This window comes from Aplidium turbinatum, chromosome 17 (genome assembly GCF_918807975.1).
Source record: "Aplidium turbinatum chromosome 17, kaAplTurb1.1, whole genome shotgun sequence".
In the NCBI taxonomy this organism is placed as follows: domain Eukaryota; kingdom Metazoa; phylum Chordata; class Ascidiacea; order Aplousobranchia; family Polyclinidae; genus Aplidium; species Aplidium turbinatum.
The window spans coordinates 8,095,524-8,119,591 of NC_137488.1; the positions used below are offsets into that span (position 1 = coordinate 8,095,524).

Here is a 24,068-nt window from a genome sequence, read left to right on the forward strand (position 1 = left end):
TTTGCAACATCATTAATTAAAAACTTCATTCTTTCAAGTTTAGAAAAAGTGATCTTGAAAGTGATTTTGATCTGCAAGATAACGATCTTGATCTTCAAGATCACATATTCTTGGTCATGTTGATTTTCAAGATCACCAAAATTGGAGATCTTGCCCATCTTTGTGTGTTATGGGTTATTACAGTAATACTTTTTGTTTATGTTTTTAGGCTCTCTTCAATCTTGCTAGTATAATGGAAAAACATGGTAACGTGGTAGAAAATAGAACATTGAAAGACTTGGCATTACCTCAAGAAGCATTTCAAAGTCCAGAAGGCACGATTGTTCATCTTTACAAAAGGCAAGTTAAACTTCATACCAGATTTGTTCTTGTGTAATGTGGCCTACACAAGCTCATTATCATCGTAGGAATTGACTTGAAACACTTAAACTAATGGAGACAGCGTTAATTTTGTGATGTAGCCGATGCATTTTATCAAATCTTGTTATAGTTTACTGCCAGAGTTCTTAATCAGGTGTGCACGCACCGCTAAGGGGTGCGAGATTTATCCAAATGGGGTGCGGGATGCTGAATCATTAGGGGTAGTTATAAAATGATGCACTGCGCACAGACTACGCACTGCGCAAAGATCACATGAAAAAGTACTCTTAGGCATTACATGGAAAGACAGGAAACCAGCCAAATGGTTACGACAAAAAACACAAATCAAAGATATCATTCAAACAACAAAAAGTTTAAAGTGGAATTGGGAAGAACATATCATGCGAACAACTGACAACAGATGGACAAGAAGAGCTACTGACTGGATACCGCTTGACAATAAACGCAAAAGAGGGAAACAAAAAACAAGATGGCGAGACGAACTGTACCAATTCGACAAACACTGGACACAAACGTGCAAAGACAGACAAAATTATAAAGATATGGGGTAGGCCTTCGTCCTGCAGTGGAAGAACAATGGCTGACAATGATAAAATGATGTAAGAAGTTATGCTTGTTTGCCAGGCTCTGGTCTACTGGCATTAAATACACTTGGAGTCTTGGACCATTTCGTTTTTTTAAATTTTTAAACAAAAGTAATTAAAAAAGAGTAGACTATCACTCACTGCAGACTATTAAGTGCTGCAAGTGGACGTGTTCTGTACTCATCGATAGGAAGAAACAGTCAATATCATTGCAGATGTACAACGGTTGCATCTTCGGAAACTTCAACCCCGTGCTACATTGCATTAGTTCGAACGCAATCAATCTTAATGTGGAACCAGACAAGCCTCTTTGCTAAAGTAAGTTTTGTGAACACGCTTTTTAGATCTATAAATAAAAACTATTAAAAGGTCGTAAAACTTGTATAAGAAATGGTAAAATATAAAATGTGGACAACAGTGATAAACAAATCTAAAAACCTGGGTTAACTGTAATAGGCTACACATTATTGTCGCAACAAAATAATATAAGTTTCATCAACATTTCTCAGGTGACAACGCTGGTGGTAGTGACTGTGACAACACTGGTTCTGGTGCTTGTCAACTTTGTTAGAAGACGTAGAGCAGAGGAAAGAAGAGCTTCGTTGATTGTTCAAGAAGAAAGGTAATCTAGAGTTGTGATGCTTCCTTTTCTAGTCGTTGCGTCAAGCTTTTGGCGCTCCTGTGAGAGTACACCTTTTTACTTTGCTTGTACTGCCCCCTAAGGATCATTTAATACACTCGATTTTGCAAGCAAAAAGATGGAAAGACTGAGCGAGGGATCCTTCAACAAGCGATGCAATTTACCAGTGTACTTCAATCGGAATATCTCTGTTTTGCGACACCCAATTTTTGAAAGAAGTTGAACAACTGCCTGTTAACTGTTACCAGTAATTTTGTACTGCAATTTTCTCTACCAGACCCGTGTCAGCAATTGGGAGCTTCCAAAAGCTGTAGTTGTAGTGCTGTAGCTCTCAACAATAACTACAGCTCAATAACCCTATAACTGCACAAACTATACTAAGCCTCCTAACTAACTACACTAATATGGTTGTACAAAAGTGTTCCAAGAAGAGAAAATAATGCGAATCTAACAGTGGGGTACGTAGGATTTTCTTCAGGGAGTAGTTCCTATTTTTTTTTTTTTAAGATGATCCATTGGGCGCGCCAGGCCACCATGAACATAATTTTTCCAAACATCTCTGTTCCTTATCAAACTTGGAAGTTTTTGTTTCTGTACTCTAGTGTTCTGCTTTAATCTTAATTGGAGGTGAAAGGTTTTTGCTTGCCGACCTCTTTTTCTAATGCTATAACTTGGTTCTGAAAAAAGAATATTAGGCTACTAATTTCTTGTTGACTTCTACAGCAGTAACCTGCCATGCGTAATCTTCTTTTGATCGCATCAGTGGAAGGTGGCAGATCACCGTAAAGTGTTTTAGTGGTGAGGTGCTTCTTTCAATTACTGTTAAGTGCCTTTTTTGGAAGGCTGGTGTAACAGCCATAGGATGATTCTCCATACCTTTTGTAGGCTAAGGATCAAACTTTCAGAACCGTAGGTCAACTAGACCAGTGGTTCTCAACCTGTGGTCCGCGGACCACTAGTGGTCCGCAGACATTTACCTGGTGGTCCGCGAGCAAAGTCTGAAATCTTTGTGTTTTAACCCCCAGCATAAAAGTTGTTAATTTTATCAAGACTCATCCACTAAATTGTCGACTCTTTTCTTTATTATGTTCGAATCTTGACCATGAACAGCTAACGATGCATACTCAAGTCCGCTGATTAATTATCAAGTGGAAAAGTGTTTAACAGACTGTTTGAGTTACTTGATGTTGTGAGAGAGTTTCTTGGAGAAAAAATCCAAGCTTGTTGATCATTTCAACGATAACTTTTGGGCTACCATTCTGACTTACTTGGCTGATATTTTTGAACAACTGAATAAACTTAATTCATCTCTGCAAAGAAAGCAGACAAACTTAATTACCCTCTGTGATAAAGTGTCTGCTTTTACGAAAAAACTTTATCTTTGGAGGACAAGATTATTGCAGGGCAACTTTGACATGTTTGATCAATTGTACGAATTCAGTGAGAAACCAGAAAATGCTGAAATCAGTAAATAACTGTTGATGAATTTTATTTCTGACCTTATAGACCTACTCAGTCACTGCAGGATCAATTTAACTTCGACTTTGGTGATTTGAACGTTCAGAGTTTTTTCGTGGGTTTTCAGTCCGTTTCTTGCACATATTGATTCATTAAAGTTACCAACATCGGAATTAAACCAATTCATTGAACTGACCAGTGACACCACTTTGAATATGTTGCATCCGCGAGTGAGCTTGATGAAATTTTGGATACAAGCTTCACATGAGTATCCACAACTGTCTCAGAAAGCTTTGAAAATATTTTTACTTTTTGCAAACAGTAAATAAAATAAAAACAAAGTAGCCTATCATTCCCAACTTGAAGTCAAAGATGAACTCCGATTGAGTCTTTCAAGTATTACACCTCGTTTGGATATGCTGTGCGCAAATGTGCAAGCTCAAGGCTCGCACTAAATGTAGCATTCTTTCTAATACTATAACTGCTGTTTATAATTTAGCAAGCAATAGGCTAAGTGACATTTGTTCGTTACAAGGGGAGGAAGGGAAGGGGAGTAGTGGTCCGTGACTGAGACACAATTTTTTTAAGTGGTCCTTGAACCTCAAAAGGTTGAGAAACTCTGAACTAAACGCTTTTAACTGCTGCTTCAAACTTTACGCCAGACATTTACGTCGACAAGTGTTGAGTAAGAGTTGTCCTCTGCACTGGTTCGATATCTTGTTTCACCGTTATTTTTTATTTTTCTTGCAATTTAATAAACTTTTGAACTTGAAAACCATATTACCTCCTACAACTGTGTGAAAGCAAAAGTTGAAATGAGTGCTTATAGTTTTATATATTACAATCGTGGACCACCTGGGATAGATAAAGAACTTTTACTTTTGCATCAGCAGATGAGAATTGTTAAAAGGAAAAATGTCCGTAGTAAGTTGTTCAGCTTTTGTTTCGCAGGTTGGAGAATGGAAGCTTTAAACCTGAACAAAACGAAGAAAATCCAAGTCCTGAAGAAACAGCCGAATCTCCAGCAGACCTGGAAGAGCCGTTGAATTTAGAAGACGATAAAGAATGATAATAACTTCAATTTGTGCCATAACATTTGACACAATGCACAATGCACAGCAATCGTCACCTATATTCTCTGTTTTTAATTGAGCTAAAAGAATTCATTGGATTCAATATTTTTGTAGGCCTTTAAAGTTTGAATTAAAGTGGCGGTCGTTTACACTTGACAAACTAATCTTTAGTTTTTATACAGCTTACCAAATTTGTGCAATAAATGCAAGTTTTGCATGTAGTAGAAATACTTCGCTCCATAGCAATTGGTCGAATATAAGAAATGCATTTAACTACCGTACTGTAAAGGTTTTTAAAGCTGTTTAAAATTGAGTAATTTAATTAGTTTTCCAAGAGAATTTCACGCACTGGTTGTGCTGTCTATTTCACATTCCTTGTCAGATATCGTTTTGCATTAGATCTTGAACTAAGCCAAAGAAGGATAGCCTAGTTATAGTTTCAATTTAATATATTAATTTAAAGACAGGGATGGATCCAGCAGGTAGCGTATGGGGAGGGGAAGGCAATCGTCTCCTAGAGGCACCACTATTAATGAACCGTGCTGATACAGACTGTTCTATCAACACTTGTAAAATAGTAATTTATATTGTCAATTTGGCTAAATGGAATATGCTAGCGTCATGTTCTATTATTTGGGTTAGAGACATTGATTTGAATCGTATTGACAAGGCAACTATAAAAAAGTAAAAACGCACCAACTAAACCAAAATACAATTCATACGGAGTATTTTTATAGCAGAGAGCAATGAACATTGCATCAGGGGGTGGATTTAGCAAGTAGTTTTACGAGAGAGGAAGCAATTTGAACAAAACACAATGATGTGTAGGTCTACATTAATCCAATCTTGCAAAAACACCGCGAATACAATTACTTATCTGTGTTTTAGAAGGTCGATTGGCGCAATCGCCCCCCCCCCCCCCCCTGAGTCTGCCACTACATTGCATTATTAATATCTCGGTGGCTGAGTGGTTAGCCCGTTAGAGTGACCGCCCTTCAGCCATGAGTTCAATGTCCTGTCGACTTATCATTTAAATTACTCCTTCTTAGTAGTCTAGAGGACTCATGGTAATGACGTAGCCTACTCTGCTGAACTGCTACTGCGTAGACACTGTTTGCTTTGTAAAAGGCTGAGATGACTGTTTATTGTGAGCAACTCATATCTACGATATGAAAACACACATGAGGTGTAATGAGTAGTTGTGAAACTTTCAGTCCACTGCAATACGTTTTTCTAATTCAGTTAGCTCAATTTATCTGACAGTTGCAATAAAGTCGTCCTGCAAAAAAAAAAGCAAAGCATGCTTTTTTCAGCGTTGTTAAATCGGCACCCGTTCGAACGTCGTAATCTACCAGTGCTCTCGCAACTCATATGCTGCGCCGATGAAACTTAGCTATTTAGCATTTATCAGGAGCAACAGAAAAGCTTTATAGCAAACGTATGTTGGATTGGAAGCAAAAAACGAGACAGAAACGGCTGAAAACAAAATTCAAAAATGAATAACTTTGCTGAGTAGGCCCTGCAGTAGCGTAGCCAAAAATTTTGAAAGGAGGGGGGGTCTTGACCACCCAACGGTGGGGGTCTGGGGGGCCTCCCCCAGAAAGTTTTGAAAAATTACTTTGAATTTGGTGCATTCTGAGAGCATTTTCAACAAAAATGTGGGTATGAATATTCCTGTAAAATGGTGCTGTTCAGTAGCATAGCAAAAGGATAAGATCATGTTTTCTTCGGCATTTTTCGGAAAAAAAGCTAAGTCTCTGTGTTTTCTTGTTGCTAATTCCTGGCTGAGATGTTTGAATGTTTGGTATTGGCAAAACTCATTCTTTTAATGCAATTTTGTTTAAAATTAGGCAATTTTTTTTTAGACTGAAAGCATCATTCTCAATATCGTGACGTCACACGCGTGCCAAAGGGGGGGTTGTAACCCCCAAACCCCCCCCCCCCCCCCCTTGGCTACGCCACTGAGTAGGCCTATTGCTAAAGTCATCCGCAACTGAACTTTTAACGTTGAATTTCACACAAGTTTAATTTTTACCCTACCCTGCATTTTATGAGTGAGTTTTATTAATGTAAAGTTTTTTCTTTACAACGCTAATAGCCTACATTGAATAATAAGCTACACCGCTTTGTTGATTTCGAAGAGAACACATTTGTAACGTCAATTTAGCTCTGCCCCAATCCAATCGGTGCCGGACTATATAAAAAAATTACTGTACGATATGTCGGATAACTGGCTAAGTGAAGATGAAATAAAACGAATGGCTAACATTTGTTTGATAACAATTGCCAAAGAGAAATAAAATTAAACACCAAAATATTGATGTAGGGTACATACACTAGAAACACAGTTGATACAAATTTCATGTAGCCTATGTAGTTTACACTTCCAAAAATTGTTAGATGTTTATATAGAATATCAATTGGTTTGAAAAAAATAAACAAATAATTTCGCAAAAGTTTTGGAGCTGAATCTTAAAAATGTGAAATGTTCAATGATCCGTGACAGGACGTTCCGATATCCACGAATACAACAGGGCCGAGCATTATAACAATATATTTTACATATTTACAAATAGTTTTAACAGTCGAACGTTTTTGGCTTAATTTTAAGCCCTAATCAAGAATCTGAAAATAATTAAAAAATGCAATAAATTTCAACTTCTTGAAGGTAAATTTACATTAGGAAAAGGCAACTACATAAATAACTACAAAAAAATTTGCACCACGGGGAACGTGATGCATCAAGTAAATGTTGAGGAGAATGGACTCGCCTCCAGCAAATAATTATTTGTTTAAATTTGGGTTGTAGCGTATAGCGTTAACAGTGCTTCCTGAATTTTGGTGTCAAATTGGGATTTGCCTTTGCGTAAAATTATGAATGAGTCAGCAGAGAATTTTGGTCTGTGCAAAAAGAACACTCCATGATATGGTCTTTAATGGCACCTTTCTTTAACTCCCTAAAGTTCAGATGTTCCCGTACTCTCGTGGTCAAATGTCTGGTGGACAACTGGACATACCGATGTACCATACCGTCATACGTCAATGCCGAATCACACGGACATGTAAAACTGTATAGGTCTACGACATTTGAGCAGAGATACGAAGGTGTCTGGGACTTTAATTGAAAATACGAACTAACTTTGAATGTTTTGTAAATAGGAAAATCGTCCACATCAAATTTAGCCTACTGTTTACAAAATTAGTGTTTTGTTTCAAACTGTTTTCGTGCTAGTGGTTGGTTTTGCACTTATCTGTGTTGGCAACGGAAAGCTAATTTTATCTTGTCATAGGCCTACATGACGAAAAGTTGAGATCTATAGAAGATTGCGAGAGTGGACGTAGGGATGAGAGTGTTGATGGTTCTAATAGCTTGGGGTTCACTAGGCCAACTTCTAACCTGATTGAGAGAACGAATCCTGATGTATCGGCAACCGGTGGGTTGTGGGCCGTGAGTGCCTTTAAATATTAATCAAAGGGATGGGCATTGGCCTACTGTCACTATTGTTGCAAATCACTCGGCCGACATTTCTGACATAGCCTCCCCCTAAATTTTTTCTGGGTGCGCTACTGATACATCTCATGCCACTGTTTTAGATTACGTTTTACACAGTAAGATTACTGCTTCAGCATCACAACACTGAGTAAATTTGTAATTTTTTTTGTCAAAGTTATCAAAAACAAAGCAAAGTTTCTTCATCACTTGTTGTTTGGCAGATGGTATGTAGGCTACTGGTGTGATCACTACAGTGAACACAATCAAACTTTAACTTTCGTTTGGTGGGTGTGATAACTTAAAGTTTGCTTACAGAAGGTCAAGGAAAAACAGAGTCACTTTAATTTTTCTGACAAACTGCTTTAAATGCCTTCAGTTTACTTAACCCTATCTGTAGCGACAAGGGGCTTTATGAGGATGCCCCACTCAAGCAATAAAATATTTCACAGAAAGAAACATGCTAAAAATGTGAAATTTCTTGACTTTTAGATTTTATTCTTTGCGAATTTTCTAAACCTAAACTGGTCATTTTTCTACCTTCCTGCCCTTCACAATAGGCTAAGCACTAGACATTTTCGTGCAATGCTAGTTATATATATGTTAACGTCAGTGCAATATAAATGTTAGTGCAATTGCTTTGAAATGTAAAAACGCCTAAAAATGGCTTATATTTATGAGCAAAAGTAATTTCTTGTTTACTTTAGCATTACTTTATGTTATAATTCAAAAATTTCAATTTTGAAGCTATTTTCAGGAAATTAGAATAAAAACCGTCTTTCTGACGTTTTTTCATCTCAAACACTTTATTTCAATAAATTTGTTGCGTAAAAATTTAATTTCTATACGCACAATACACATGGCTATTAGCTTGTAAAATATTTTGGCTCTGTGATTTTCATAGCTCCCGTTATTAGCGATTAATTAGCACGGGGCTGAAATGGCCCGTGACGTGCTTTACGCCTACGAAAACAGCTCGTATTGATAGGGTGAACAGGACTACCTAATAAATAGAGCAAGGGAAAGTGGGGCAAAGTGGAACGCGGGCAAAGCGGAACGCGGACAAAGCGTAATATTGGAATTTCTCACTAACTGATAGAAACACTGCTACCAATATCGGTAGGCGCTTTAACATTACCCACTGGTCGAAGAGGTACGCAATCATGCGTGACATGTTCATTCGCGATTCAGCTGATTTCAGTCATGTGACTCGACACGTGATATTCTGTTCAAAAATGCGTTAGGCTGTTTTTAACCGAATAGTAAAAAGACTACAGGTATTTGAAATGTGGTTTTTAGTAGAAGAGTGTTTAAAATTTCATGAAAAGATAAAATCACAAACGAAGATGTACTATTTTAAATGCAAACCAGCATGAAAATTCTACGAACAATTAAAACAAGAAAACTGAAGTATTTTGGCCATGTGATTTGCAATAATTCTATTCAAAGACAACTAAGAAAAAATGAATAGAAAACAAAATAATCAATTTGAAGTGTTTTTAGGGAGCAAGTGTAGGCTACAGGTTTACAGGTTGAACACAAGCTTCTTTGTATGTTAGAAAGTTATAATTTTTATAATTTTATTTAAAATTACACTTTGGGGCAAAACGAAATATTGCTGACCGGGCAAAATGAAACGCCGTTCCGCTATGCCGCGCGCATGATTTCAATGTAATTAACGCTAGTTTCATTGAATAGTAGGCTAAACACTCGAGTCAAGTCAAGCAATGTTATGCTAATACTTTCAACAAAAATGACTACATGACGCCATCCGTATGTTTTAGGTTGTGTTAGTGATATACTTCAAAATACATTGTAGAAAAAAAACATGGTTTTATGTTATCTGCGTAGAGCTGCAAATGCTAAATATGCTAGTTAGTAAGCGAATTGCAAGCTGCTATACAAGGTATAAAAATGCAACAATCCCTTTTTTCGAGCAACCGAAGTTCATCGCATACCAGGAACAGACGTTCTGCTTTTCCCCAAATGATGAGGCAAAGCAGAACAAACATTTTATTTTAAAATTATGCTGTAAAACTAGTTATATAGGCTAAAAACAAAAGCTATGAAATGATGTGTGATGTAACGATTGCCACTTTAAACAATGTCCGTACTCCGTATCATACATAACCTCATCATCATCATCATCGGCCATGCCTGAATAAGGCGTCGGCTACCGTGAGTCTCCACAACGATCGATTGTCCATACTTCTAATTAGGTTTTCAAAATTTGGGTTTGTCCATGTTGAAAGATTTTTGAAGATTTCCAAACGTGGACGTCCCCGGTGCCTCTGACCAGGAAATCGCCCCATCATTGCCGAGTGTTCAATTCCGCGTTTGCGGTAGACATGCCCGATAAATGTCATTTGCCTTTTTTTGATAGTTGTGATGAGGACGCCAGGGGTGCACCCAGAGCGTCTCCACACTTCTTCGTTAGTGATTTTATCCGTCCAGTTTATTCCCATCATTCTACGAATGAACCAAATTTCAGCACTGTTGATCTTCTTCTCTATCTTCTTCTCTATCTCTATCTACATAACCTATATGGGATTTAAAAAAAATATTTTGCTTTGCTCCACTTTCCTCTAACTACTTCTTATCTACACTGTTCATCCAAAGAATTTTTAAACAGGGTATTTGCCAGAGCATGATTTTCTCAGAGGGACATTTATCAAAAGAGTTTTTTTTCGGAGGGTATTTACTAGGGGTAGCGGGTAGTCTATATGTAGCCTACTAAGATACGACACAGGTCCAACATGGTGATATGGACAGTGGTAAAAAGAGATCTTCTATCTTGTTTGTTCCTTATTTTAGTAAGGGCTTGATGCGGTGTTAGTAGCCTCACCTCAAAACAAAACGAAGGAAAAACAACATAAATGGTGTGTTGGTATTGTTCAATTAAAATCATAAAATAAGCGACATCATAAATTCTATTTACTGGCTGCTTTAGTGAAGATAAAATATTTAAGTTGGTGGTAGAACACCCGAGCTATCGTCTGCACTTCACTGTCATATAGATTCACATTTAGGAAATAGTATTAGCCATTTTGGCAGCATCCGATTTCAACGAATCCTGGTTTTCCAACATAAAGGGACGTAGCTTCTTAAAACATATTTGCCTTTGGTTTTTTTCAGTGCCTCCATGGTGCGGCAGCTTCTATATCAGTGATTCTCAACGGGGGCGGTACCGCTCCTCGGGGGCGTTTTGATTTTACAGGGGGCAGTATGATTACCTCGGCTTAAGGGGAGGCGTTTTGATTATTAGGGGGCATTCTGGTTTAACCCATCTACCGCCCAACGTAACGATTTCGCCAAAGAGCTCGTATCTTCGTGGTAGCTTTTCCTGCCTTATACCTGGTGGAAAAGGGATTTAGTTGTGTTGTTCTGCTACATATCAAACAGCGAAACCCACTTGACATATCCATAAGAGGTGATCTTCGAATGTTTCTCACTGGCTTTACATCGGATGTGAAGAAACTGGCACTTTCTCACCAAGCCCAAGGTTCACACTGACTACCAGTAGGCCTATACTGTTTTCATGCTCGCAAATATATATTTGCTTTTCATCAAATATATTTATTAGTCTCTGAAACCCTTACAGGCTGTTTCATCCTAAAAGAGGGATCATCAAAAAGTCCTTATTCTAATAGAAATAGAACTTTATCTGAATAAGGACCTTCTGATGGTCCCCTTTTTAGGGTAAAACAGGCTGTAAGAGTTTTAGAGACTGGTAACTAGCCTATATTTGATGTATTTCGCTCTGCTTGGATTTTTGTTTGGCATTGAGCGCTTTTTGTAGTATTAATAGTATTTATTGTTTTATATTTGCTTTTCGTAATTAATCGTTTATGCTGGGGGGGGAGGGGGCAGTAACATTTTGCCAGTTTATGAAGGGGGCGTTGGGTCAAAAAAGGTTGAGAAAACTGTTCTATATCAATGAGAGCAATGTATTATTGTATTTCCAGCTATTTGTGAATTGGAGTGGATGTGGGGCTGTGCCGAAACAAACTTGATTGATCGATTTGGCATGCGGCAGAAGCGATGGTTAGAGTGGAAACGCTTGCTCCACTCAAGCTGGCCACGTTATTGAAAACCAAGGTGAAATAACGTAAAAACAACGATAACACAATTACAATTTCAGAAAGGGAAATCGAGCCAATGGAATTGATAGATATCTTCTGTCAAAAATCGTGCACAGCGCAAAGCCAGAGCCTTGAATAAGAACTCTGGGCAAACATCCTTTTCGTATTCATTCTGCAACAGCAGCTTCACCGCACAGGTAGCCTAGGTAGGCCTTATCAGCTATCTTCGCTCCCATTCACTCCAACCACATGTTAAAGCCTGATTCATCTTCGGAAACGAAAGACGAATATGAATATCACATTCCGCCAGAAAGTTATTTTCCGGTGGTAGGTAGATAGCCTAGTAGAGAGATTTTTTTTTATTGAGGAGCGGTATTTATCTACTTTCTTGTTGGAGTAGGCGCAATATACAAGCAGGTAAATGATGTTTTGCTGAAACGTTGCTAATTTGGCGTCTTTCGAGTTTTTTTCAATTGTGTTTTCGATCGATTGTCATGTGCTATATTTTGGTGACTAAATTTTGTTGTAGCTTATTTTCCCAAAACTTTGCTCACTCCCATACTAACATCAACAGAACCTTTTTAATTTTCAATGTCTATTTTGTATAAAAACGGATGCTGATGACACAAACAAAAAAGTTTTGAAACACGCACACAAACGTTGGGCTTTCCAATCAGTTCCATTGTTGTTACATTGTTGTCTGAAATGACAGGGAAACTTAGAGCATTCACGTAGGCTACTACGTACACCTTATATGCTACAAAAATAAATCTTAAAATTTCAATTGGCGGAAAAGCAGTAAGATATTGTGCAAAAAGCTATTCAAGAAAGTAGACCACTGCTTTGTTAATGTAGACCTGCCCTAGACTATGTCTTGTTTCAAACACTTCTTGATTAGGACTTTAATTCATTTTTAATGACAGTGTAGGCTTAATATCAAGTTTGACATGTCGGCTTTTTGACCTAGTTTAACAACAATTTGGGATTGACTTGATGTTCTAATTACGTAACATTTGCGCTAAATTTTCATCATCACTCAATACAGACTAAGTTGACGTAAGTCTACTTGGCTACCTTACCAAGAAAGTGACACAGTCTATGGCGTTAGCCAATGTTGTATTAGCACCACCAGTGTTTTTTTAAGGTGTTTTGGGGGACCGAAACGGTCCCCAAATTTCTCCAGCGGTTTCCCAAAATTTGGACTTGCAACTACAGTAGAAAAGTAATGGTTGTTTCTCGCTATGTCTTAAGCAAATATGGCTATTTTTTGGTATTTAAATGAAACACTTGCGGTCTCTTAAAACTACTTAGCGGTCACCCAAACTAAACGTTTAAAAAAACCTGAGCACCACCATGAAGTCTCCCCTGGTGAGTCCCTATTTTCGGTGACAGCAAATAGATGTTGTAGGCCTAATGGTGTTTCTAAAATCATGAGTTTGCCAAAAGTGGGCAGTAAAGGCATTGATGGGATAGGGTCGTATGCTTTTTGAATATAGGTAAAAATAAAATTTTCTTTCCCATATTTTAGGAAAAAATTACAACTCTCTAACATTCTGTTGGAATGAATGCTTAGCATGCAAGGAATGCAGCAAATTTTCATTAAGGTCTGTTAACTATAAGCTGTCTTACTTTGGTGGTTATGCTTTCATCGAATTTACTCGTCGCACTTATAGTGTGTTTTACACAAGTGTTGTAAAATCAAATCAACACGCCCGACTTACACTCTACAATCGTTGAGAATCGACACCGACTTTAATTCCATCATCATAACGTAAAGGACTGTGAAATTTGAAAAATCTTAAAACTTGTTTTGAAAGACTTAAGCTACTCCAACTCTTGCTATGAACACTTCAAATCCCTTCCGACTTCACAGTAATACTTTACATTGTGCGTGTGTCGCAACGTAGCATTGCATACAATAGTAGATTTGATTGATTTTTTTTTTCCAGATTGTCATGTGGGCAATCGTGCCTTTGACAATCTGAAACTGTTAGAAAATTTTGTTTTAGGGGTTTAGTGAATTGTCTGGTTCAAGCTGACTTAGATTGTTGCGTCAGGGCCTAAAATATTAAAGTTAATTTGGCTTACCGCTCTCAAATGTGCAAACATACGCTACATCTTTGTTGATTTTTCACAAAACAGTCACCATACTTTCTACATAACGAAAATAATACAAAATCTAGACAAAGAATTTTACGTCGAAACAAAAAGACATAGGTGTAGTTCAAGTCTTCACGTTTTTTCCAAATAACTTTTAGTTGAACACTCGTAGACCTGAATTATTGATAAATCACTGAGGTATGTTTCGTTTTTGATTTGAGTTTACAACAAAACGGCTTCTTTTTCGAAAGGAAACTAAACCAACGTATCCGGACACTCAGCTTGAGCAAAGAGCAAATTGGGATAGGCTATCTAGCACTTGAAATCTTTTTTTTTTAAATGCAACCGTCCTTCAACTACTTTGCAACAAATTAGCAATTCTTTTAGTAAGTTGTGATAGGCCTACACTTAAAGTAACTAACACACATTACAATCTTGTATTTTTGTTCAATTCTATTTGAATAAGGACCTTCCAATGATCCTCCTGTTAAGATGAAACAGGTTGTAGAGGTTTTAGAGAGTAATAACTTTGAGGTAATTCTCTCTGATTGGCTTTTTGCTTGGCATTGAGCACTTTTTGTAGTATTAATAGTATTTATTGTTTACAATCTTGTATATCATATAGCATTATTCTGAGTAGACCATACAGTGCAAAAAGGACAATTTCATTGTACAGCACAATGGGACAACGACACAACACTGTTTGCTTCAAACGGATAGGCCTACGCTTCAAAACGATATACACACATGTGATTATTGATTACAAAAGGCATAAACAGGGAAATGACTCTAAAATAACACGATAAGCTATTAGACTTTGTAACAAGGCCAGCAGTGCTCTTTCCAAGGTGCGCAAATGCGCAATTGCCAGTAACAGTGGGTCATTAGCGCAGTGAACTTTTATTCTTGCTCATTTGCAATGCCACAAATTTAAAATTATGAAAGCTTTACTTGCCACTCTACAAAGCAGCATGTTTTGTTTGCCTACTTGTGATTTGATGAAAATGTAAAGAAAACCTGTATTGTCTCACAATGTGAAAGAATTTGTTGTTTACAAGACATGTCTTTACTTGATCTTGTTAGTTGTGGATCGGATCTATCACCCATCTGTCGGTAAATGCATCCAGATCATCAGCAATAACCTGATGATTTCGTTTATTCAGTCGAGCGGCAACGTTGTGATCACTGGCCAAGACAAGATGGCCGCCGCCAAGTCTCCTTGCTTTCCAGAAAAATGCTCTGGGATCATTTTTTTCTTCTCCTCTTTCAAAGTTGACCGAGTTTGGGTGAACATCCGATGGTTTAAGTATGAACGCCTTTTTGTTGCCGTTAAAAGTGACATAACGTGTTTTTCCTCTCATCTCTACCCCAAAGTAAAAGTATTCTTTGAAATTTACATCGTTGGACAACCTCCAAAATACGAAGTGAGAACCACCTTTTCTACAATTCAGTATTCTGCCTCCACCCCACTCAAAGTCGTTGATGACGTTTCTTATTTTACACTTTTTCTGTCCATTCCACGAAGAAAAAGATTCTTCCATTGTTGTAACATCCGGATTAAAATCCAAGATACTTTCATTTTCGAGCGAAGACAGTTTCTCCTCAATTTGAATCAAACCATGCGTAGAATTTTGCTCGTGGTTTTTGCCATTGCATTTTTCCAGATCATTCTTTTCTATTTTTTTATCTTCAGCAAGACTCTCATTTTCCACCGACTCCGTCTTTGGAACTTTTTCATTGTCAGATTGCGAGAATTGTGAGATTTTTTTTGGCTTTGCACTTATTTTTGGTTTCTTTGCTTTCGACAATCCATCTGTTGGAAATGAATAAATTTTCACTGAAAGCTTGCTTAAGTTAATAAATATTTTTGAACGCTATTTCGCCATAACAATAAGTTACAGGAGCCTACATTGGAGCTTGAAAGTCGGCTGCGTAGCCGAGTGGTAAGAACGTCTGCGCGACGTTCGAAAGGACGTGAGTTCGACACCGCTCCAGTGCACGCGGCTGTGTCTCGGCGAAAGACACTTAAAGGCAAGCCAAAATAAAGGGAGCAGCTGACTCGAAGACTATATGTCACTTCACTGCTTCCTGTCGTCTGTTGTATCGCATCTGTGATCGCAGTGTACTGTATGTTATCGCAATGGGCGCAAATAAAAGCATGATTATTATTGAATACAGTTTAACAAAACTTTTCAAAAGTTGATATGGTATAGCCGACTTACCATTGAAATTTCTTTTCGATTTGTTTCTCTTTGGAAGCATTTCTGAGATCTCTCTAAAGAATTTAAGGAAAGCTGTTTGGTGACTCGTCAACACGCAAGTATCTGTCCCATGAACATTCTTTGAGGCCGCGTTTATACGTTTTCATTGTGGAAAGAGCTTTTTTTCTTTTTCATACATGGTCGAAGAATTGAGTGTGTCATGCACGCGTGTCGTAGAAGCAGTTCCTTTGTTTGGCTATTAAAACTTTCAGAAATTTTAAGATGCATTTTGTTACCTACATTAAAGCTTCGTTAAAGGCTTGTGCTTTCGCTTTCTATGCCACAGGTTTGTATTGGTTTCTTGACAGTCTCCCCATCCGGTGCAACTCACAATACTACAGCAAGTTAAGAAAGAAACACTTTGAGGAATTTCCCCAGACAAAAACGCAAAAGAAAAATACAAGTCACGAAAATTGAAGCTTACTGGTTCAACCTCATGAAATAAAGACGAATATTTTGTTGCCTAACGCAATTACCTAACATCTCCACTAGTAGCGGTAGACATTAACTCACCGCTTCTATGTGGATTCAGATAAGTAGGGGGGGGGGGGGGGGGGTTAAATTTAATTTCAATTTTTCAACCATTTCAACTTTAACAAAGAATAGGCTACAACAATACATTCTATAAAAACCTCTAAAAAAATTGAAACATCATGTGCGCATGATTTACTCATGTGCAAAAGCAAAAATATAGATATTTTATTGAAAAAAAATAGAGAATGGGCTACCACATTAAATTGATCCATGGGTATTGTACAGCTTTTGTTATTGAGTAACCTACACGTAGCACATTCTTGCACAAGTAGAATTTTAAACCTTCTTTGATATAATAGAAATGTAGTCACTGAAAAAGCCACACTTCTGTGGCGAAAGCTTCACTAATAGCCTACACTTGAATTTATCAATTTAATGCGTTAGCCTACTCTCTATTTCTTTGATTAGTATTGATCGCAAGAGCCTGCGCATCCATTTGGATCATTGGTAATTGGTAAATTCAAAAAAAGATTGAACAGTTGATTCAAGAAGTTTTATTTTCGAATATTTTATTGAGCTAGCCTAGTTAATATAACCATGCCTACTTAATCTATTTCACAACTTTCGCAGGCTTTTTCCTCTTTTGTATAGTGCATGAATATTTCTGCAGGCTTATATTATTTTTGTTGGAATAGGCTACATGTAAAAATCTGCTCCGGATTAAAGTCCCTGATGGTAACATGTTTATAATAGGGTAGGCTTAACCTACTAAAACAATTTAAAATGCTCCACACGTCAAGAAAATCCTGCGTTAGGCTGCATCACGAGTTATAGGCCTACTGATATGTAAGTCTAAGTCGTCCAACCATTGGGCAAAATATGAATACAGAAACAGGTTTACCAACTTATTTTTAACTTTTTGCCCTAATTAGTATTAATCTTACTTTTTTAAACTTGTGGTAAATTTTGGCTCACGATGAATCTCTCCCATACCTGCTACTATCTGCTACTAGATCTCGTTGCGATCACTTCTGTTTATTGACCTGATGTCAAACTGCCATGTGGATTACAAATTGTCGTATGAAATAAAGCATTACCAGTCACAGAAAAAATGAAGCGGTAATAAATTTTACTTTTACATCTCTACTCGAGCAATAAACTTTGAATTCGAATGTTGCAAAGAAAGCAGCAACAACGTAAAGCGAAGAAGTGAGGTTAAGGTGCTTCCATACTCAGCTGGAATGACAAGAAAGTTTCATTGCAGGCAGAGGGAAGAGATGTTTTTCAAAAACTATCTAAGTCAGGATCGCAAACAAGGGCCTTATCCACCACGCCATGTTATCGATACGGAGAAATGGATCTGCATTATTTTTATCCAATGCAGTTTGCAAATTCTTAAAAGTACAATATATTGGTAAATTACAGACTAACAAAATGATATGCCAAGATATCAGCAAGTCGTGCACAAAATAAAGCAATAAATCCAACATAACACTCATAAGGACGCAGCAAAATGTCATGTAAACTTTCGAAGACAACAAGCTAGTTATTTCATAGTTAAATTTGGGTGTCCGGTCTTTCTTTGATCCACTTAGCGATCCTCGGTCGAGCTTCAATTGCTTTCATCATTTCTTTGATTTTGAGAACAGGTTTCAACATGTCGTCGTTACCAATGTTTCGTATGATGTTGTCCAACATCACATAAACTGCGAAGTCGGCTGCTGTCGGGTCCTAAACGAAAATGCAAATGGATATTAACATCTGGGCAAAGAGATTAATTCATTTCAATTGCCACCTATAAGCTAAGCTGTCGGTTGAAACTTCTTCTTCGAATAGACAGCGAACGTCATAGCCTACTACAGATGAGAATGTATCTTTAGTTATTATATTCATAAATAATTAATAGGCTATACGCCTAAAGGTTGGTTGTTATTTCTCAGTAACGCTTCATTGTAGCCTACATTTCACTTTTGTCGTCCTCGTCTTTGTTTGAGACTCTGGGTCCGAAGGTTTAAAGTAGTTTTATTTTACTTAGATTGGCAATGTTTTCTACATTAATGACGTGTTCACTACATATGCCTAAATCTCATCCCTCTTTATCTTGAGCCCTTGTTACGACGCATGCACCAACATTTAAGGTAAAGAAGCATTTACTTTATAGTTTAAACTGACAGCCTTAGCCATATACTCACATTTCCCAAAAGGTAGTCACCTTTGTTGGCTATGATTGACTCTTGGTACTTTGTCAGTACAGGAGTAATGTGATCGTCCAAAGCGATCTTGAATAGTCTGGCCTGAAAAAAATATTCAATATATAGTCAGAAAAATTCAACATATGTGCAATTGTGCATGTGCAAAAAGTCTAAATCAAATTAAGAAAGATTTCGTATGCAAGAAAATGTGTAGCTTATAGTGTACAATAAATCAAGTGGGCTGTTGAATTGGAAGTAGGAAAGCTATACATTTATTTGAGATGTTTTTAAAAATGTTTGATGTCGGCTAGCACCAACTTTATCAAAGAAGTTATCCAGTTTTTCAGCACAGCTATCATCTTGACTTCAAAGAAATTATTTTTTAAAACAAACATAGCATAGAATCTATACAACTCCACAACCAGCAATTTTTTTACTGCGAGAATTACAATGGGATCAATTGGTCCTTAGCTTTAGCATGACGGGAATGATCAGAAAAAGCACCACTGTTTCTATCTATTTCAAAGAGACTGTTTTTACTAGTTTTATTTGTCTCCGGTGACTTCACTCCTTTATGATCATGTTTTTAATGCTTGTTAGCAGTCAGTGCTTTTTAAAATTAAAAGTTTGAAACGTCCCATCATGGGATGCTTATCTGGTTTCCGACACGGACGATCAACCGTAGATCAGGTCACACTTATGACCCAAGACATTGAGGACAGCTTCTCGGCTAAGAAGAAGGCTGGCGCCGTGTTTGTTGATCTCACGGCTGCCTATGACACCGTATGGCATAGCGGCCTTACCTGCAAGTTACTCCGTCTGCTCCCTGACAGACACATGGTCCATATGATGATGGAACTTGTGCAAAACCGCAGTTTTACCCTCACAACCGGTAGCGGTCGTCGAAGCAGACTACGCCGACTTAAAAACGGCGTCCCACAGGGCTCAGTCTTGGCTCCTCTCCTGTTCAACATATACACCTACGACTTGCCCCCCACCATCTCCAGGAAATATGCTTACGCAGACGACCTGGCACTCCTGCACTCAGCAGGAAACTGGCAGTCAGTGGAGAGGAACCTCAGCCAAGACATGCAAGCACTATCAGCGTACCTCCAGAAATGGAAGCTACAGCTCAGCAAGTCAAAGACAGTGTCGGCGGCCTTCCACCTTAACAACCGGGAGGCACAGCGTGAGATAAACATCAAGATTGATGGGGAACGCCTGCCCTACTGTGCCGAACCTACATACCTCGGCATAACCCTGGACAGGTCACTCACGTACCGCCGGCACTTGAAGTCACTGCGCAAAAAACTATCTACACGCGTCGCACTTTTGAGGCGATTGGCGGGTTCCGGCTGGGGAGCTGGTGCTAAAACTCTTCGTACAGCTACCCTAGCCCTTGTTCATTCCACCGCTGAGTACTGCGCGCCGGTCTGGTGTCGTAGTTCTCACACCCACCAGATTGATACCGCCATCAACGATGCACTGCGTACTGTGACTGGATGCTTGCGTCCCACTCCAACGGACTGTCTACCCATCCTAGCAGGCATCCAACCCGCTGAGCTACGCCGTAAAGGAGCCACGATTTCTCTCGCTCGCCGCGCTTTGGACCCCGACCATCTCCTCCATGCAACACTCAAGAGACCACCACCTATAAAGCAGCGGTTGAAATCAAGACGCCCCTTTGTGCCTGCCGCACAACAACTCCTTAAGAACGCAGAAGAACTTGGTTTAAGTGCGGCACACTGGACGAACCACATGTGGAACACGGAGTGGCAAAATCACACCTCCACGCTCCGTGACTTCATACCCGACGCCGATCCCCGTCCACCAGGGATGTCCCTCGCAAGGCTTGCGTGGGTCAGGCTTAACCGCCTGCGAACTGGCGTCGGCCGCTTTCGTTCGGACATGCACAAGTGGGGCCTGGCTCCTTCATCAGAATGCGAGTGTGGTGCCACGGAACAGACCGCAGACCATGTCATCCACCACTGCCTAATCCACCGGCCTCCACACGGTGCGCATGGTCTGAGAATCCTGGACGACGAGACTGCTGAGTGGCTGAAGATTTCCTGCCCTCCAATCTAGCCTGGAAACATCGCTCATACGCCATCATCATCATGGGATGCTTACACTCATTTAAGAATTATTTTAACAGCTTGTACACAACGCAAGCTTTGCTGAAAATAATCAAATAAAAGCCTTGATTGCATGAGGCAAGAATTTAAAAAATAACTATCCACTAACCAGCTTATTATTTTGTTTGTGAAAGAAGAGCTGTTAGGATAATAAAGTTTCTACATTTCCAGACAGAGATTATCTTAACAACCTAAGTTACTACTTTAAAATGGACGCCAATCCTATTAAATATGCTCAATACAAAGCCTCGCTCTGAAAGTTTATTTTTGCAAATGTAAACAGCTTGAAGATTTGTGGGCCGGTAGTAGGCTATAGCAGTTCTGGTTTTACCTTTTCTGCATCATGTGCCATAATTAGAGTTAGGTCTTATTATTTCAAAAATCTTGGTCTACAAAGACTCGTATTTTATTGACTATAAAACTTGAATCGATAGAGAATCACTCGAACTAAATTCTACTGAAAAAAATAAAAGTTAAAAGATCGAAATCGCACAGACATGCAAAACTTTGCGAATTTCAACTAAAACATTGTTTAAAAGTAGTTTAGGTAGGCTACCTTTTCAGCCTCATCTTTCTCTTGAAAAGGAGCCTTTGAGATTGCTTCAAAGAAGGTCTCCATGAACATGTCCATCTTAGCAGTATCGAAGGATGAACCTCCATCCAGCTTGAACTCTCTAGCCAAGTAGCGAGCAATAGATCTGCTGTGGGCGATTTGCTCCCCATCAACGAACAAAACCGGCATTTTACCGAACATCATTTCTATAATAAAGTGAGAATAAAACTTTATGCACAATTGCTTTAAAATGATCCATATTCAATGGACTAGGCTTCCGATGACTTAGACTGAAAGTTTGCTATGAGTCATTTCCTATTTTAAGTTAATTGTAAAGGTGAGTCCCATACTTAAATCCAAGCATCCGAGGTTAAGAAAACATTCTCATTATACGAAGCCTTCGGCACTAACGACAGTGGGGTGCCGGTTCTTTTCTCTCGGCTGCTTTTTTTCAGCAACTACACCCACCCAACTTATTACACTCTGGGTAGAGGTGAGCGATTTTTTCAACAACCAGCTGAAACCAATAGAATCAGGATTGCATGATCGGAAAGTGAGAGCCTTATCCTCTGCGTCATCTCACTGCACGAAAGTAATGGTCAATTTGTTAATAATAAAATGCACTATTTCCATGATTTTTTACTTGGTTTTTGTACAGGCCAGTCGGTGATACGCTCATCTTCATATTCCACTCCAGCTTCTGCAAACAGCAATCGGCTGACTTCAGCCAAGCCTCTCATATTGAAATAGCATAACTTGTAAGAAGGCATTTTTATCAAAACGAAGTTACAAACAGATAATCAAAAATAAATTTATGTTCCTGGAATTCTAATGCAAGAAAATATTACTTTTTAAGACAAGTTCTTTAGGTTAACAAACTATTTAGAAAACAAAAGTGGGGACACAAAGTCACAACTGTGGACAAGCATTAGTTTCAACGTGCGCATGTTACTTCAAAATTTTCTAATTTACTACTGTTTCACAAGAATTGTTGATATTTAGATCCATCAATGAAACAGTTTCATGCAGCCTGGTTGGTTGGTTTTGAATCTTTATCCTCCGACAGACAAAGCCTTGATAGGTTATTCTGGTAGTTTCGCATACTTGCAGAGGCTTTTAACTCACGCCCGGTTACCAAGATTGACAGAGTGAGGTTTCCGATTATTGAAGTGTTGTTGATGGGGAATCATTTCATCCATTAGGTGCCGCGCTGAATGAGAGCAATCCTTAGAATGCGTTGCTCAAGCGCACACCCCAAATATCGAACCAGTGCCGCTTGATTTTGAAGCTTCTTCGTTCACGAAGTCACGCACTAACCAACTGAGCTTTCGGGACAAACTTCTACCGTATGCTATCTATTCTACGATATTAAAACTGTACAAAAAATAAGGTTATATTGCTTGGTTCTGCATTCCTAAAAATAAAATTTTGAAAACAGACAACTTCTTTCATTACTCTTTAAGAGCGGAAGGTTATAATTTTTCCATCCGAACAAACGGAATGCAATACCGGTCAATAGGTCATTTGGCACCATATAGCTTTAAGCCCATCAAAACTTTAATTGGGCACAGAGTGCAAACAGTTATACCGATTGCTGCATTGTGATTTCGAAAAGCTCAAGCTAATTTGTAACAAAATGTTTCAAAACAAAGCAATAACATTCGCAACAAGAAAGCTGCGTACTGAACATACGAACATCTTGACTCAAGGTTAGCTGCAAGACTAGCCTACTTGGTAAGAATGCATTGTATGCTGGACAATTCAGCAGCAGTCGGTTAGCAGCTACAGGCAAGACTATAGGCCTACCTTGCACGAGGGGCACATAATTATTTCAAGGACACAGGTGTTAGCGCGGGAGATTTATAGGCCTACAGCAAAAAGCCATGAAACAATATTCGAAATTTGTTTTGTGCAATGTTTGATAGAGTGCCTCAAGGGATCAATTATGGCTTTTGTGTTGCCCGATAATAAATATCTCACAAATCAGCTTCAGGAGCAGATTAGCAACCCACAAATTATGAAATGAAAAGCTATATCAAACCAAGCCATAAAAAATTGTTTTGCTCTAAAAAAATGTAACAATGTTCATACCATAAGCCACTTGATTAATTTTAGGTAAAATCGTTTACCGAAAATGCAGTATCTTGTGTAAATTGTAAGTTGTAGGCCTATTCATTTTTATGTTTTTGAATATGTTCAAGAATAGCCATAATTACTGAAATTTCCCATCTGTTTACATAGTTTATTTTTTAGTTAATTTAATTAGAGTTACTGACAGCAATGAATATGTAAATTTAAAAGTGCAGTAAAGACCGGTATATTTTCAGCTGCCTAAATTGCAACGTTAGTCGGTAAAAATTACCATAAAAAGCAATGTCGGACAAGTTCATTGTTTTAGCAACGAATCAACAAGGTTCGATCTTGGCACATGCACTGTGGTCTGAAAACTAAACCAAATGATTAACTTGGGACAACGTCACATGTCTTTGACTAACACTTGGCTAGAAGTATTTTATTGCTCCATCAAAGCTCATCCACCACATGCCTGAATTTAGGGAAGGCAGAGGGTGCAGGTGCCCCGCCCCCCCCCGACGTGGAAAAAATGTGATTTTGTGTTATTATTTTTTTTTCAGCCTTTGAAGTTT

The 24,068-nt window shown here is 38.4% G+C and overlaps 3 protein-coding genes across 3 annotated transcripts in view; 1 reads left to right on the forward strand and 2 right to left on the reverse strand.

Moving 5' to 3' along the window:
* LOC145786974 (protein sel-1 homolog 3-like) overlaps positions 1-4,823 on the forward strand; it is a 32,217-nt gene extending 27,394 nt beyond the window's left edge. Inside the window, exons 26-29 of the mRNA XM_082598725.1 lie at positions 209-339; positions 1,181-1,283; positions 1,475-1,587; positions 4,015-4,823. Of these exons, the coding sequence (XP_082454851.1) occupies positions 209-339; positions 1,181-1,283; positions 1,475-1,587; positions 4,015-4,132 (465 nt within the window). The 3' untranslated portion in view covers positions 4,133-4,823. The remainder of the gene's footprint in view (positions 1-208; positions 340-1,180; positions 1,284-1,474; positions 1,588-4,014) is intronic.
* An 8,887-nt stretch (positions 4,824-13,710) lies between these two features.
* LOC145786983 (uncharacterized) lies at positions 13,711-16,127 on the reverse strand. Its single transcript, XM_082598732.1, has 2 exons — positions 16,031-16,127; positions 13,711-15,621 (listed from the first exon to the last, which is right to left on the reverse strand). The coding sequence occupies exons 1-2, from the start codon at positions 16,068-16,070 to the stop codon at positions 14,888-14,890; spliced, it is 774 nt and encodes a 257-aa protein (XP_082454858.1). The 5' UTR covers positions 16,071-16,127; the 3' UTR covers positions 13,711-14,887.
* Positions 16,128-17,655: 1,528 nt separating this feature from the next.
* On the reverse strand, positions 17,656-22,240 carry LOC145786984 (hematopoietic prostaglandin D synthase-like). Its single transcript, XM_082598734.1, has 4 exons — positions 22,067-22,240; positions 21,427-21,629; positions 18,736-18,837; positions 17,656-18,274 (listed from the first exon to the last, which is right to left on the reverse strand). The coding sequence occupies exons 1-4, from the start codon at positions 22,191-22,193 to the stop codon at positions 18,101-18,103; spliced, it is 606 nt and encodes a 201-aa protein (XP_082454860.1). The 5' UTR covers positions 22,194-22,240; the 3' UTR covers positions 17,656-18,100.
* Positions 22,241-24,068: the final 1,828 nt, after the last annotated feature.

Excerpts from the sequence above, each read along its gene's own strand:
- LOC145786984 (XM_082598734.1), bottom strand. The coding sequence starts at position 22,193 with ATGCCTTCTTACAAGTTATGCTATTTCAATATGAGAGGCTTGGCTGAA. Across the intron at positions 21,630-22,066 it reads CTGGCCTGTACAAAAACCAA|AAATGATGTTCGGTAAAATG; the intron begins GTAAAAAATCAT and ends ACTTTATTATAG. Across the intron at positions 18,838-21,426 it reads AGAAAGATGAGGCTGAAAAG|GCCAGACTATTCAAGATCGC; the intron begins GTAGCCTACCTA and ends TATTTTTTTCAG.
- LOC145786983 (XM_082598732.1), bottom strand. The coding sequence starts at position 16,070 with ATGCTTCCAAAGAGAAACAAATCGAAAAGAAATTTCAATG. Across the intron at positions 15,622-16,030 it reads ATCGAAAAGAAATTTCAATG|ATGGATTGTCGAAAGCAAAG; the intron begins GTAAGTCGGCTA and ends CATTTCCAACAG.